Raw genomic sequence first — 17,144 nt, 5'->3', positions numbered from 1 at the left:
ATCAAAATCACGCAACGAAATCGAAATCCGGTTCGTAAACTGTCATGCAGATTTCGGTCGACTGCAGGATTTGCAAAGCATGTGCACCGCTAACTTGTTGTCAACAGACATTTTCTAAATCTTTTCATGTTTTTAATCCCAGTGGTCACGTGATTTGATGCACTTCGCGATGTAAAACTCGTCTTAACACAATATAGATCTTGATTATCGATCATATCATCTTGAGTGGGGGCCACCGTTTTGTTTGAAGCAAATGCAAGTGATATGAGAGGCGGAATCTGATTGGTCCATAGGAGAGGTATAGAAGGGACATAACTCGTAATAGCCACTGGTGGCGCTACGATCTAGCCCAGTAATTCCAGCCTAGTTCGGCAAGGGTGGAAACTGGACTTTTAAAGTCAGTTAACTCTCTTGCCTCGGGAAGATGGCTACCTACCTGCCCCCTGACCTTCTCACAGCTTTGAATAGTATTCAGTTATTTCATGGCATGCCAGATTCCATCTTCACGAGGCAAGGGAGTTAACTGACTTTAAACTAACCGGATTTTGATTTCGGTGCGCGGTTTTGATTGGACTATGCATAGACTCATTAGTCCAGACAAAACGTAACTCCATAATACCAGCCTAGTTCGGCAAGGATGGAAACTGGACTTTTATGGTTAAAAAACTCCTTTGCCTCGGGAAGATGGCCAGATTCGTGTGGGAGGTAAGCCTCAACTATCCCTGGCCCAGAGATCTGGGTTAGTGTTAACAAACCAAAGATCATTACATGAACGAAATTTGGGAATTGAGTCAGTGATTTGGGTTTATCTCCAATGTGAACTGCATTTTAGTTATATATCGTGACGTGTCAGCTTGACGCGGGAGTACCGTATTCGACATAATAAGCGCCCAGGGCGCTCTCAAAATTAGAAATAGGGGACTCTTATTAGAATGTTATTTTGGTGAAAAACAACAGAGTTGAAAGATCGTAAATTTCGTGGTTTATGCTGACAGCCTGAAATGTTTATATACGACAGATATATTTTTCCAGAATTTAATTGCCGATAATTAAGGATGCATATAACACACGAGTGTGTATTATACATGAATAAATAAGTCTTGTGTACATTGATCATTCGGAAGGGGTGGTAATTGGGATTGTTCACTAGTGACTCCCAGCACCTTATGTGACCTTGCCACCAACACTTGATCATAGGTTTCTGGCACTTCTAAGGGAGGCAACTCTACAAAGTGACTGCCAGCACCTTATGTGACCTTGCCAACAACACTAGATCATAGGTTTCTGGCACTTCTAAGGGAGGCAACTCTACAAAGTGACTCCCAGCACCCTATGTGACCTTGCCACCAACACTAGATCATAGGTTTCTGGCACTTCTAAGGGAGGCAACTCTACAAACTGACTCCCAGCACCCTATGTGACCTTGCCACCAACACTAGATCATAGGTTTCTGGCACTTCTAAGGGAGGCAACTCTACAAACTGACTCCCAGCACCCTATGTGACCTTGCCACCAACACTAGATCATAGGTTTCTGGCACTTCTAAGGGAGGCAGCTCTACAATGTGACTACCAGCACCTTAATGACATGGCCTCCCCAGCCCATTTTGTCGTTAGATCCTGCCAAATGTAAGGGACACAACTCTGCACAGCGATCACGGCACAAACCAAGTTTAAAACAGACATTCGTCTGTATAAGTTACAGGCTGGACAGATTGATGTATTTGATATATTCTATTGTCAGAACTGTGCAATCGACCCAACTACCTCAATAGCAGACAGAGTCATGGAACTTGAGAGAGTGTTCACGTCAAACTTCGCATCGAGTCAAACAACGATAGCAGAGCAGCGATTCACCATGGCCAAGAGGTTGTACTACAGAGTGATGGAGTCGATGCTGAACATGGTGGGTGCTGGGAACGTTGCATGTTTTAAGTGTTTTAGAGTATTTAGAGATCGTTCTGACGTGAACCGTAATGGGATGTCCTCAGATCTTTGTTAAGCGGCAGCGAGAACTTAGATCTGATTTTAATGAGATTGAAGGAACAGGGATTTATCTGGACCTGCTCAGAGGTTGGTCCTCAAGTCTGGTGCAAATGTCAGGAAGAATTCCTAAATTGGAGTAAAGCAATATCCGTCCTGATTCATGCTGTTGACTAGTGTTAAGGCATTGTAAAAAAGGCTTGTATTCACTGACAACTGGATCAATATAAAGGAAGAGGCTTTAGTGCTTAGTTTAACTTTAATGTATTGAATGCAAAGTTAAAATTTATTGTTAAAATACCCCTGAATTGTGGAAAATAAGATCTTAAATAAAAATTAACAATTTTAAACAGAAAAGCGATTTCTCCCAACTTTTGTCTGCCAGGGGTACATTGTTTGGACTCCGAGATAAATTACAGGTGAAATTTGATGATGTCTGGTACGTAGAATACAAATATTCTACCGAAGAGGGAAAACAGAAGTAGAGACACATGACCTTTACAGAGACTGTCATCAGGACGGTGTACCGGCCCCAAAATAGTTTTGCAATATATAATATTTACTGCGATACGTATTGCGATTTTTAGGAGTGTTTGACAGTGATTCACACTAATTGTACATGCAGATCTTTTTTCTGCATGCTAAGGTAATACAGGATAAGTATACAAATATATAAAATATCCAGGATTTTATTAGATCACAATGTCATAATCAGCTTGGTCAGTTGCTGCCATTTTGTAGTCATGGATACAGGGGAGATAACTATGTGAGAGAACTCACTACCGTCTATTCTGTCAGTCAATTTTAAAGGGTAATATCATTTGATAATGATTTTCTGTGCTGATTTTAGGTTATCGACAATAATAATAATGAAACTTCTTATATATTTTTTACCCTATATATGGCAACATGGAAAAAATATTGCAATTCGTTCTGTTCGAAAAGCGTATTCGAATTTTAGCCATTAACGACTATTTACTAGTGGTGGGATGATACACTGATGCATCGGTGGATCGCGATATTTTATCTCCCGATACAAGTATTGATAACACTCACACACTAAGTATGAAATATCGATACTAACCTTAAACGTTTGCTTAGTAGTGAAAAAGTAAATATTTTCATCCATTGCGCCATACTTGACAGTGCTATCTGTAATTCGTCAGCGTGCCAGGTAGTTGACTATCCTGTCTATGAAAAAGATGGCTTACGCACCACAGATAAGAGCACATATAAGTATCTTGATATGTATCAGATCGTGAACAAGGTATCGTGATACATATTGGATCACACAGTTGGGGTATGGTCCCAGCCCTACTATTTACCAGAAATGATCAAGCCAGTCATATGTCGTGAACTGTTCTTCTTGTGTTTCAGGAGCATGACAGGTTGTCTACAAATGATTTCAGCAAGCTTCTGTGCTTGGACAGTTTCCACCGATCTCTCCTCGCCGCCTCGGTGGAGATAGTGCTGATGACTTATGGGCTTTCGTGTAAGTTGTTTACAAGATATGTTTGCAGATGTGTAAGTCCTCAGCAACCCATGCTTGCCATACAAGGTGACTATGCTTGTCGTTAGAGGCGACTAATGGGATCGGGTGGTCGGGCTCGCTGACTTGGTTGATGCATGTCGTCGTATCCCAATTGTTTTGATCAATGCTCATGATGTCAATCACTGGATTGACTGGTCCAGAATCAGTTATTTACAGACCACCATCATATAGCTCCAATATTGCTGAGTGCGGCGTTTAACAACATACAAACAACCAATTGAGTGAGTGTTGTTAAGTGAATGGGAGAGTATGCTGTAAACTGATTGGTTGAAAGACTTCAATCAGATCCTGGAAATATTTAAGATTCTTCTTGCATATGCATATTATCTCATCCCCATATTTGATAAAAAAAACCATACCATTCAGGTTAGGGGCGGTCTGGTAGCCTAGTGGTTAAAGCGTTCACTTGTCATGCCGAAGACCCGGGTTTGATTCCCGACATGGGTACAATGTGTGAAGCCCATTTCTGGTGTCCCCTGCCATGATATTGCTGGAATATTCCTAAAAGCGGCATAAAACCTCACTCACTCACTCACTCTCTACTATTCTGAACAACTTTGAGACTTCACATAGGGAGGGAATGCACAGAAAAAGAATTTGTTCTGGAATCAGCCATATTGAAAAAAACATCTTTTTGCCATGACTGTTTTTTTTATGTTAATAAACAAGAACACACACTCTCTTAAACATTAAAGATTATGGCAGTTTTCCCTTGAATTTCATGGGTATTTCAGCCAGATGGACCCCTTAGATGTTGTTAGAGCTAAGAGGAAAGTGGAGTTATAATTGGTCTTCAGCAACCCATGCTTGCCGTTAAAGGCGACTATGCTTGTCGTTAGAGGATCTGGTGGTCAGGCTCACTGACTTGGTTGGTGCGTGTCATCGTATCAAAATTGCATGGATCGATGCTCATGATGTCAGTCACTGGATTGTCTGGTCCAGACTCGATTATTAACAGACCGCCAGCATATAGCTGGAATATTGCTGAGTGCAGCATTTAACAACAAACGATCGAATAATCAAACAAGGAAAGTTGTCCCCTAGTACAGATGTTTGAGTTCTGTAGCATGTGTTGCAGGCAATCTGTCCCTGAGTGAGATAGGTCGGGAGTTGTCCCCTAGTACAGATGTTTGAGTTCTGTAGCATGTGTTGCAGGCAATCTGTCCCTGAGTGAGATAGGTCGGGAGTTGTCCCGTAGTACAGATGTTTGAGTTCTGTAGCATGTGTTGCAGGCAATCTGTCCCTGAGTGAGATAGGTCGGGAGTTGTCCCGTAGTACAGATGTTTGAGTTCTGTAGCATGTGTTGCAGGCAATCTGTCCCTGAGTGAGATAGGTCGGGAGTTGTCCCGTAGTACAGATGTTTGAGTTCTGTAGCAAGTGTTGCAGGCAATCTGTCCCTGAGTGAGATAGGTCGGGAGTTGTCCCGTAGTACAGATGTTTGAGTTCTGAATGTGTTGCAGGCAATCCGTCCCTGAGTGAGATAGGCCGGGAGTTGTCCCGTAGTACAGATGTTTGAGTTCTGTAGCATGTGTTGCAGGCAATCTGTCCCTGAGTGAGATAGGTCGGGAGTTGTCCCCTAGTACAGATGTTTGAGTTCTGTAGCATGTGTTGCAGGCAATCTGTCCCTGAGTGAGATAGGTCGGGAGTTGTCCCCTAGTACTGATGTTTGAGTTCTGTAGCATGTGTTGCAGGCAATCCGTCCCTGAGTGAGATAGGCCGGGAGTTGTCCCGTAGTACAGATGTTTTAGTTCTGTATGTGTTGCAGGCAATCCGTCCCTGAGTGAGATAGGCCGGGAGTTGTCCCGTAGTACAGATGTTTGAGTTCTGTGTCGTGTTGCAGACAATCCGTCCCTGAGTGAGATAGGTCGGGAGTTGTCCCCTAGTACAGATGTTTGAGTTCTGTAGCATGTGTTGCAGACAATCTGTCCCTGAGTGAGATAGGTCGGGAGTTGTCCCGTAGTACAGATGTTTGAGTTCTGTAGCATGTGTTGCAGGCAATCTGTCCCTGAGTGAGATAGGTCGGGAGTTGTCCCCTAGTACAGATGTTTGAGTTCTGTAGCATGTGTTGCAGGCAATCCGTCCCTGAGTGAGATAAGCCGGGAGGATGCTCAGTTCTCCTTCCCCTGGGTTCTGGACGTCTTTCATCTCCAGGCCTTCGATTTCTTCAAAGTACTGGAGAGCTACATTCGGGCTGAACCCAAACTCACCCGAGAAATCATCAAAGTTTGTACATAGCTCATTTTGTTCAAACGATAAATGTCAAATGTTTTAGATGATTAGTTTTTTACAGTTATTGTATCCAGAGTCTGACCTTACCTGAAAGATGGGGAGTCATCGTGACTCCTGCATGTTTTTGTTGAATCATGATCACAAGTCTTGAGACATGGGTACAATGTGTGAAGCCCATTTCTGGTGTCCCCCGCCGTGATATTGCTGGAATATTGCTAAAAGCGGCATCAAACCATACTCACTCACTCACTCTTACCAATATGTCCGTTGTATGCTTAATTCAGAACACAGTTCATTGATAAGAATGTAGTTATCTTAGTTGACAGAAATATTTTCGTTAATGTCCAGTAAGAATGATAAGGAAGAGAATATGGATGTCAACTTTTTTTTAATTATGAGGAACGCAACGTTTCGGACTATATGCTTACTCCTTGATTCACCTGATGAAGGAGTAAGTATATACACCGAAATGTTGTTAGGGTGCCAAGAATCTGCATGGACTGAAACAGCTGAACTATTGCTGAGTGAGTGAGTGCTGGAGGTGATCCCCAAGTGATCCTGCTGCAACGAATTTTATCTTACCGACCTGTTTTAATGTGACGTAAAGAAATTAACAAGAAATTGATGCAAAACAGCTGTTCGATGGAGCGGAAGTTAACATATGCTATGTCACATGACTTCCAATGACTCACAAAAAGCTTTTTTGGCAGGGTTTAAGGGATTTATATTGCCCCTGCCTCTCAGAAATCCACGTGCAGTCTCTATTGTTCATGGCGAGGTATACAAGATTTATTCCCCCGCTGAGAAATTTATTACCCTCCAAGGTGGGCTACGCAGTATTTTTTCAAGATCATGTGGACCAATCAGATCTCGTCAATCTGACTTTCACCGAAGTGGTAGACATCTAAGATCTGCATCACTTCAGGCTTTCCTCCCACATTAAGCTGACACGCCGTGATATAACTGGAATACTGTTAAAAACGGCGTTAAACCCAACTCACTCACTCACTCATCATTCTGACATGGAGGTATGATAAACAATGTTGTATTTTTGCCTTCAGCATCTGCAGTGGGTGGAGACACAGATCCTGGAGACCATAGCATGGAAAGAGGTGGGTAGATTGTAGACATCATAACAAAATCAGGGGGCACGGGTGGCCCAGTCGTCTAAGGCGCCGTGACTCGCTGTGCAGAGTTGCGTCCCTTGGGTAGCCAGAAACCTATGATTGTGGGTTCGAATCCCGGTTCGCCCCGATTATGTTTCTAGTTTGTCAGCACCATACCCGTGCTCGTGGGTTTCACCGAAGTGGTAAACGTCCGAGACCTACATCACTTCGGGCTTTCCTCCCACATTAAGCTGACATGCCGTGATATAACTGGAATACTGTTAAAAGCGGCGCTAAACCCAATTCACTCATTAAGAAAATCAACTGGTTGATTCTCCCTGTCTTGCCAGTTAAAGTGACGTCCAGTTTTCAGAATTAACCATTTTCAGAGATAAATAAGACAATTTCCTAATGTGAGTGTTTGATATGTTTTCTCTCTCATTCACAGGGATCATCGTTATTTAGTGCTATTGAAAACTCGGACATAATGATGACACAGCCGCAGTCCCCATCGGCATCGTCACCGAACTCACACAACACAAACACAGCCGCTGACATGTGAGTATGTTGCGTTGAGATTGGACAAGATAGGATCTGGGGTTTTGCCAAAACTATTCTGAAAATTATTTGAAGGGTCCAACCATATTGTATTCAGATGGGGTGGGATTGGAATGGGGCGGGGTGGGGTTGGAGAGGCTGATGTAGGAATGGGGCAGGATTGGAGCGGGGCGGGGTTGGAGTGGCTGATGTAGGAATGGGGCAGGATTGGAGTGGGCGATGGTGGAATGGGGCGGGATTGGAGTGGGGCGGGGTGGGGTTGGAGAGGCTGATGTAGGAATGGGGCAGGATTGGAGCGGGGCGGGGTTGGAGTGGCTGATGTAGGAATGGGGCAGGATTGGAGTGGGCGATGGTGGAATGGGGCGGGATTGGAGTGGGGCGGGGTTGGAGTGGCTGATGTAGGAATGGGGCGGGATTGGAGCTGGGCGGGGTTGGAGTGGCTGATGTAGGAATGGGGCGGGATTGGAGTGGGGCAGGGTGGGGTTGGAGTGGCTGATGGTGGAATGGGGCGGGATTGGAGTGGGGCGGGGTGGGGTTGGAGTGGCTGATGTAGGAATGGGGCAGGATTGGAGCGGGCCGGGTTGGAGTGGCTGATGTAGGAATGGGGCGGGATTGGAGTGGGGCGGGTACCTTGCATCATGTACAACCCTGCATCCTGCCCCCGCAGGTATCTGTCCCCTATGCATCCTCGGTCAGGGATCCTGCCTCCGACTCCAACGAAAGGCTCCTCGTCCATCAACTCCAGCGCTTCCCCCAGAGCAGCGGCAAGTCCAGGCAGTCAAGACGGGGGGTCCACTTCACGCCCAGCACCTCGGAGATCTCAGTCTCTCAACCTTTTCTTCAGTAAAGGTCAGAAAATATTCAGCATAATATTCACATGCAGTGAACGTTATCATGTAGTTTTGTTGGGGCGGTCGGGTAGCCTTGTGGTTAAAGCGTTCGCTCGTCACGTGGAAGACCCGGGTTTGATTCCCGACATGGGTACAACATGGCTCGAAAAATCCACTCGTCCGCTGGTATTGACGAGTGGTAACTGATGTCGGGCAAGCTAAAATTATCAAATACTCATCCTGACGGACGAGCAGATACTCACAGCAGTTTAATTTATATTTGTTTTGATGTGCGATATATTGACACGGAAATCACGGCCATTCAGCCGATCGATATTTATGTCGCGTATAGCATTAACAATTAGGCTGAGGTTTGTCTCTTGATGTAACTTTGCGCAGGCTTTGCGCTGAAACCAGTCTTTATTTATTGATGTAAGCGGCCGGTTGCTAACTACCGGTGATTCGGTCAAGACACACCCAATGATATAACTTTATAGGATTTTAATGCAAGGATCGTCAAAAATTGTATTTGAAACTATTTTCTTTATCAGGAATAATATATTCCAATATCTTGTTAATTTAGATGCAGCTTTTACTCAACATTTTTAAAATAATAATAACCCTAAGCGAAGCAGCTGATCGCTATTGCCGGTATTATTTTTTACATGGAACCAGTCTGACCAGTCACCGTCAAGGCTCCCGTGCACGTGATCGCGAGAATTACGTGTTGACATAGAATCGTCCAACAAAAACAAATATGACTTTTAACGAGTCACAGTATGGCATTTATGATATATGTATCCATTCTCTGTCAACTAAAGTTCGTTTCAAGGCGTCAATAGCGGTAATCTGACCGTGGTTGCTGTTAATAACGGTGAGTTGTGCGATCATCCGATTGCTTCACACACGATTTCGCCGAAATTAATTAAAACAATATTAAAAGGAATTTTGAATAAAATGAATAAAATAAGTTACAAACATAAGTCCAGATATACAAAGAACACTTTTTATAGCCAGACAGTGTAAATTACATGACTAATTTGCGTACTTCAGTATGGATTTGTTGACATGGTATTTCCGGTGTTACGGGCTCATGGTAATGTCTTTCCATGGGGGAAAAAACATCAAAACTCATTATTTCGTGTATAATGCGCACCCCCTTCTACATATGTTACGAAACTTGCGTAAGAATTCATGTATTACCCTCAATCTTGCGATTGTTTACAGACTGGAATATTGCTGAGTGCAGCATTTAACAACTACCTAAACAAACCATGCTGATATATTTGATATCATAAGACGCTCGAGTGAGATTCTCTGTGTTCACTATGAGGATGCATACATGAGCTTTGTTTGATGAGCTTAGAGTTTTGTAAAGTAGAAATGCTGGACGTGTTCCTGTGTTTCAGTGGGGAGGACAGGTTTCAACCAACTCCAGAAGCTGTGCACCCAGTTGGAAGTGACAAAGGAAATAGTGAGTAGATTCGATATGCCTCCCCATAGAATATCCAGTGTATGTCATCAGTGAGTAGACACGACGTACCTCCCCATAGTAGAATTTCCTGTGTATGTCCTCAGTGAGTAGACACGACGTACCTCCCCATAGTAGAATATCCAGTGTATGTCCTCAGTGAGTCGACACGACGTACCTCCCCATAGTAGAATATCCAGTGTATGTCCTCAGTGAGTCGACACGACGTACCTCCCCATAGAAGAATATCCAGTGTATGTCATCAGTGAGTAGACAAGATGTACCTCCCCATAGTAGAATTCCCAGTGTATGTCCTCAGTGAGTAAACATGACGTACCTCCCCATAGTAGAATATCCAGTGTAGGTGCTCAGTGAGTAGACACGATGTACCTCCCCATAGTAGAATATCCAGTTTATGTCCTCAGTGAGTAGACACGATGTACCTCCCCATAGTAGAATATCCAGTGTATGTCCTCAGTGAGTAGACATGATGTACCTCCCCATAGTAGAATTCCCAGTGTAGGTGCTCAGTGAGTAGACAAGATGTACCACCCCATAGTAGACTTCCCAGTGTATGTCATCAGTGTGTAGACATGACGTACCTCCCCATAGTAGAATATCCAGTGTAGGTGCTCAGTGAGTAGACACGACGTACCTCCCCATAGTAGAATTCCCAGTGTAGGTGCTCAGTGAGTAGACAAGACGTACCTCCCCATAGTAGAATATCCAGTGTATGTCCTCAGTGAGTAGACACGACGTACCTCCCCATAGTAGAATATCCAGTGTATGTCATCAGTGAGTAGACACGACGTACCTCCCCATAGTAAAATATCCAGTGTATGTCCTCAGTGAGTAGACTCGATATGCCTCCCCATAGTAGAATTCCCAGTGTATGTCCTTACTAAGTAGACAAGACTTACCTCCCCATAGTAGAATATCCAGTGTAGGTGCTCAGTGAGTAGACAAGATGTACCTCCCCATAGTAGAATATCCAGTGTATGTCCTAAGTGAGTAGACACGACTTACCTCCCCATAGTAGAATATCCAGTGTATGTCATCAGTGAGTAGACAAGATGTACCTCCCCATAGTAGAATATCCAGTGTATGTCCTCAGTGAGTAGACAAGATGTACCTCCCCATAGTAGAATATCCAGTTTATGTCATCAGTGAGTAGACACGACGTACCTCCCCATAGCAGAATTCCCAGTGTATGTCCTCAGTGAGTAGACAAGATGTACCTCCCCATAGTAGAATATCCAGTTTATGTCATCAGTGAGTAGACACGACGTACCTCCCCATAGTAGAATATCCAGTGTATGTCATCAGTGAGTAGACAAGATGTACCTCCCCATAGTAGAATATCCAGTGTATGTCCTCAGTGAGTAGACAAGATGTACCTCCCCATAGTAGAATATCCAGTTTATGTCATCAGTGAGTAGACATGACGTACCTCCCCATAGTAGAATATCCAGTGTATGTCATCAGTGAGTAGACACGACGTACCTCCCCATAGAAGAATATCCAGTGTATGTCATCTGTGAGTAGACACGACGTACCTCCCCATAGTAGAATTCCCAGTGTAGGTCCTTAGTAAGTAGACAAGACTTACCTCCCCATAGTAGAATATCCAGTGAAGGTGCTCAGTGAGTAGACACGACGTACCTCCCCATAGTAGAATATCCAGTGTATGTCCTCAGTGAGTAGACATGATGTACCTCCCCATAGTAGAATATCCAGTTTATGTCCTCAGTCAGTAGACACGACGTACCTCCCAATAGCAGAATATCCAGTGTATGGTCTCAGTGCTGGTCTCCCTGTGTAGGTCCTCAGTGCCTAATGCTGGTCTCCATGTGTAGGTTCCCAGTGCCTGGTGCTGGTCTCCCTGTGTAGGTCCCCAGTGTCTGATGCTGGTCTCCCTGTGTAGGTCCCCAGTGCCTGGTCTCGCTGTGTAGGTCCCCAGTGCCTGGTCTCCCTGTGTAGGTCCCCAGTGCCTGATGCTTGTCTCCCTGTGTAGGTCCCCAGTGCCTGGTGCTGGTCTCCCTGTGTAGGTCCCCAGTGCCTGGTGCTGGTCTCCCTGTGTAGGTCCCCAGTGCCTGATGCTGGTCTCCCTGTGTAGGTCCCCAGTGCCTGGTGCTGGTCTCCCTGTGTAGGTCCCCAGTGCCTGGTGCTGGTCTCCCTGTGTAGGTCCCCAGTGCCTGCTCTCCCTGTGTAGGTCCCCAGTGCCTGATGCTGGTCTCCCTGTGTAGGTCCCCAGTGCCTGGTGCTGGTCTCCCTGTGTAGGTCCCTAGTGCCTGATTCTAGTCTCCCTGTGTAGGTCCCCAGTGCCTGATGCTTGTCTCCCTGTGTAGGTCCCCAGTGCCTGATTCTAGTCCCCCTGTGTAGGTCCCCAGTGCCTGATTCTAGTCTCCCTGTGTAGGTCCCCAGTGCCTGATGCTGGTCTCCCTGTGTAGGTCCCCAGTGCCTGATACTAGTCTCCCTGTGTAGGTCCCCAGTGCCTGGTGCTGGTCTCCCTGTGTAGGTCCCCAGTGCCTGGTCTTCCTGTGTAGGTCCCCAGTGTCTGATGCTAGTCTCCCTGTGTAGGTCCCCAGTGCCTGATGCTGGTCTCCCTGTGTAGGTCCCCAGTGCCTGGTCTTCCTGTGTAGGTCCCCAGTGTCTGATGCTGGTCTCCCTGTGTAGGTCCCCAGTGCCTGGTGCTGGTCTCCCTGTGTAGGTCCCCAGTGCCTGGTCTTCCTGTGTAGGTCCCCAGTGCCTGATGCTGGTCTCCCTTTGTAGGTCCCCATTGCCTGATGCTGGTCTCCCTGTGTAGGTCCCCAGTGCCTGATGCTGGTCTCCCTGTGTAGGTCCCCAGTGCCTGATGCTGGTCTCCCTGTGTAGGTCCCAGTGCCTGATGCTTGTCTCCCTGTGTAGGTCCCCAGTGCCTGATGCTTGTCTCCCTGTGTAGGTCCCCAGTGCCTGATGCTTGTCTCCCTGTGTAGGTCCCCAGTGTCTGATGCTGGTCTCCCTGTGTAGGTCCCCAGTGTCTGATGCTTGTCTCCCTGTGTAGGTCCGGGATGCCTGATGCTTGTCTCCCTGTGTAGGTCCCCAGTGTCTGATGCTTGTCTCCCTGTGTAGGTCCGGGATGCCTGATGCTGGTCTCCCTGTGTAGGTCCGGGGTGCCTGATGCTTGTCTCCCTGTGTAGGCCCCCAGTGTCTGATGCTTGTCCCCCTATGTAGGTCCTCAGTGCCTGATGCTGGTCTCCCTGTGTAGGTTCCCAGTGGCTGGTGCTGGTCTCCCTGTGTAGGTCCCCAGTGCCTGATGCTGGTCTCCCTGTGTAGGTCCTCAGTGCCTGATGCTGGTCTCCCTGTGTAGGTCCCCAGTGCCAGATGTTGGTCTTCCTGTGTAGGTCCCCAGTGTCTGGTCTCCCTGTGTAGGTCCCCAGTGTCTGATGCTGGTTTCGCAGTGTAGGTCCCCAGTGCCTTGTGCTGGTCTCCCTGTGTTGGTCCCCAGTGTCTGGTCTTCCTGTGTAGGTCCCCAGTGTCTGGTGCTGGTCTTCCTGTGTAGGTCCCCAGTGTCTGATGCTTGTCTCCCTTTGTAGGTCCCCAGTGCCTGATGCTTGTCTCCCTGTGTTTTCGAAGTAGGCTGTGCCACATCTAAAGCTACACTTAACGACCCATTAGTCTCTCTTGTCAGATTTTTTACACAATTATATCATGATTGTTTTCTGTTTTTCTTCAGCAACAAAAGATCTGGACGTGTTTTGAATACTGCATCACTACCAAGCCAGCCCTGATGAAAAACAGACACATCGACGAGGTTGGTGTTCACCGTTACTCAGTTTCACCTTATATCCCAGTTCCTGTTACCCTATATAACAATGTATACCTGTTGAAAAGAAGACGAAGAAGTCTCTGTGGTCATTCAAGGCAATTTGATATAAGGGTGACGCTATTTTTCAGGGCAGTATCATTTGCAGAAGCCCGAGGTCTTCCATTAACTGCCCGAAGAAGGAGGGAAGTTGAAAAGACCGAGGGCTTATGCAAATGATTATGCCCTGAAAAATAGTGTTACCGTTATTATAGCTAAAATGGATGGAATTTTGTATCAAATAAAAAGAAAAAACAATATCGGTTTTGAAACATTTACTGTTATCAACACAAATGTCACTGACCCACTTTTACAAATATGGAAACGTCATAGCACAAACCAGATGACTTGACTATTTAACGTGACGTCACCTATGCCTACCCTATGACATCACCTAACAACGGACGTGATGATGGACGTCGTCAAGCCATATGAGGGCATTATCAAGTTACACTGGCCCGCTGATTTCTGACGACATGCGGGCGGTTTACTGATAATTCTATCCATTTTAGCTATAATGGCAGTTAGTTCATCATTGTTGGCAAGGCATGTCAGTTTGTCAACACACGCACACGGACAGCACATGGTTACACAAAAAGTATGAATCGTGGTTACATAAAAAGTATGAATCGGAATGGAATGGCAGACAAACAAAATCATGTTTGTCAAGGCTGCTGTCATAATCCCGTTGTTTGTATGTCCTTTGCAACATATGGTATCTACTGTAAATCTTGATATTAATGCGTCTCCAAATTAATACGACTGCTGACCCCTAGCCAAAAATGCGACTCAGTATCAATACGACTTCCCCACTCCATATCCAGTGGAATGATACATATCTTACCTTAATCCAACCTTAAATTTATCCAATCAAACATAAATACCTCCTCTTAAAAGTGCTGAGTAGAGTTTTTCCGTAAAATAATAAACAGTGTTTCCCTAAAAACTACACACAGTTTATATATTTATTCTGTTGACTGGCATTAAGGAATTTCAAAGGCAATAAAATAATTGAACCAACAACAGTTCACTGATTGGTATGCGGAGAAGGTGTCAACAAACTTGAAGTGTGATGAAGTCTCAAATGTTGCATGGGTCACGTCTTAATTGCATGGGTGACATCGTAAAATATGCATAAAAAATGCAGTAATACGCAGTATAATAAAATCCAAGCGTATCAAATACGCAACGGACTTACAGATTCGCTACAAAAATAAAACTTGTGCGTATCATCAAAATATTGTGAAGTAACCCTGCGTATTCGATTAGCAAATCAGCAACTTATTTTGAAATTATAAACGGACATTCCGTCAACCTTGTGAAACTCCACGATGACAGTTACATCATGATCATTTGCCATCACACTTTCTTGTGGAAGTATCGTGGTATTTTTGAGTGCTATAAAGCTCTCGAACCAACACGACACCAGTTTGCAGGGACTAGATGAATAGTGTTTTTAAATATTTAACTTAAATACCCACATGTGTAAAAACTAGTGGGTAACAGAAATTTGAATACCCAGATAGAATTACTGATACCCAATGATTTTAAAATGCATGGGTAAAATACCCACAACACCAAAAGCTTATCTGGAGCTCTGTAATTGACATTGCTGTATACTTGTTACAACTGCTGCTCAATAAACCGTGTTTGCATTTATATTCAAGTTGGTATTTCCACTGTCCAAAGTGTGCAGTGAAGCCGTCTTATTGTTCATTGTCAGTTTGGAGACATAATGTAAAAGTCCAATCCAAATAGGCTGGATTTTCTGGGCTCGATCATAGCGCCACCAGTGGCTATAATGAGTTCTGTGTCCCTTCTATGTCCCTCATATTGACCAATCAAATTCCACCTCTCATATCACTTGCTTTTGCTTCATACGGGGCGGTCGGGTAGCCTAGAGGTTAAAACGTTCGCTTGTCATGCCGAAGACCCGGGTTCGATTCCCGACATGGGTACAATGTGTGAAGCCCATTTTTGGTGTCCCCGCCGTGATATTGCTGGAATATTGCTAAAAGCGGCATAAAACCATACTCACTCACTTTTGCTTCGTACAAAATGGCGGTGCCCAATCAAGACAATCTGATCTATAATCAAGATCTATATCACATAAGCACCTGGATTAGAAATATGAAATTTGGAAAATATATGTTGACGCCCAGTAGATGTACTCATGCTTTGCAAAGCCTGTAATTGACCGAAAACTGCACGGCATTTAACGAACCAGATGTTGATTTTGTTACACAAAATGTCCAGCCAAAATGTACCTCCATAATTCCAGCCAATTTCGGCAAGAGTGGAAACTGGACTTTTATAGTCAGTTACCTCCCTTGCCTCGGGAAGATGCAATGAAGAGGCTCTCGTACTTTACATCTTTGAAACTGATGATGCGATGTAGAATCTGACCAGGTTGGTGTGACAGACATGTGTTTTCAGTGGCTGCTAACACAAAACTACCTGGACATTTGTCAAAAAGATCATACGAGTTTCAATTTTTTCTGTTCATAACTCGTCAAGTGAGGATGTGGAGATACTTTGCCTGACCATCTAGACGGCATGGCGGACATGTTGTGATGGTGTGGTTGATGTTTCAGATTATGATCTGTTCGCTGTTCGGGATCTGCAAGGCCGTTCAGAAGGAGATCAAGTTCATGACGATTGTCCACACGTACAGGAACTTGGCACATGTCGATCAAGCGGTAAGAGCAACCATTGTATAGATGTACCCAGTGATGTCATACGCCCATTTGATGTATAAATGAATATTGCAAATTGCAGTGTATTTGCCTACAATTCACCATGTTCCATGGCATTGCGGCATGGTATCTCAGTGAGCTAGCACTATAAATCGGCATCAGTCCGGACTAGTACAAGCAGCCACACACACACATGTGCACGCACCTTGCTATATAAGTGCAATAATCTTGGACGCGACATAAAACCCACCTCACCTCACCTCACCTCACTTCACCTCACTTCACCTCAAGTGTTAAAGTGTTCGCTCGTCACGCCGGAGACCGGGGTTCAATTCCCGACATGGGTACAATGTGTGAATCCCATTTCTGGTGTCCCCCGCTGTTATATTGCTCGGATATTGCTAAAAGCGGCGTAAAACCACACTCACTCACTCACTCACTCACTCACTCACTCACTCACTCACTCACTCACTCCTCACTCACTCACTCACTCACTCACTCACCTCACCTCACCTCACCTCACCTCACCTCACCTCACCTCACCTCACCTCACCATGTACCATAATGTCCACAGAACAAGTAGAAGTGACAATATTTTTTTACTTTCGACACAAGTATGGATCACAGTGGCACACTAAGTAAAAAATATCGATTCTCACCTTATCTGTTTGCTTTAATAAATGTTACACCAAACACTAATTACCAGTGAAAACATACATATTTTCACCCATTGCGTCATACTTGACACTGGCAACTGTAAATGGTTAGTGTGCCAGGTATTTAGCCGTCCTGTCTGTCAAAAAGTTGGCTTACGCACCACAGATAAGAGCACTTGTAAGTATCGTGATCTGTATCAGATCGCACAGTTCGTGTATC

The 17,144-nt window shown here is 44.9% G+C and overlaps 1 protein-coding gene across 2 annotated transcripts in view; it reads left to right on the top strand.

Annotated features, from left to right (window-relative positions):
* LOC139447669 (retinoblastoma-associated protein-like) overlaps nt 1–17,144 on the top strand; it is a 100,145-nt gene that overhangs the window by 72,157 nt on the left and 10,844 nt on the right. For both annotated transcript variants that reach the window (XM_071229096.1, XM_071229097.1), the window contains exons 14-22: nt 1,744–1,905; nt 3,360–3,474; nt 5,606–5,757; nt 6,825–6,875; nt 7,318–7,427; nt 8,095–8,276; nt 9,667–9,731; nt 13,444–13,521; nt 16,167–16,271. In XM_071229096.1, the coding sequence (XP_071085197.1) occupies nt 1,744–1,905; nt 3,360–3,474; nt 5,606–5,757; nt 6,825–6,875; nt 7,318–7,427; nt 8,095–8,276; nt 9,667–9,731; nt 13,444–13,521; nt 16,167–16,271 (1,020 nt within the window). The remainder of the gene's footprint in view (nt 1–1,743; nt 1,906–3,359; nt 3,475–5,605; nt 5,758–6,824; nt 6,876–7,317; nt 7,428–8,094; nt 8,277–9,666; nt 9,732–13,443; nt 13,522–16,166; nt 16,272–17,144) is intronic.

Source organism: Haliotis cracherodii, unplaced genomic scaffold (genome assembly GCF_022045235.1).
Source record: "Haliotis cracherodii isolate W230 unplaced genomic scaffold, xgHalCrac1.p SCAF_7, whole genome shotgun sequence".
NCBI classification, from domain to species: domain Eukaryota; kingdom Metazoa; phylum Mollusca; class Gastropoda; order Lepetellida; family Haliotidae; genus Haliotis; species Haliotis cracherodii.
This window is presented reverse-complemented; position numbering and strand designations above follow the sequence as displayed.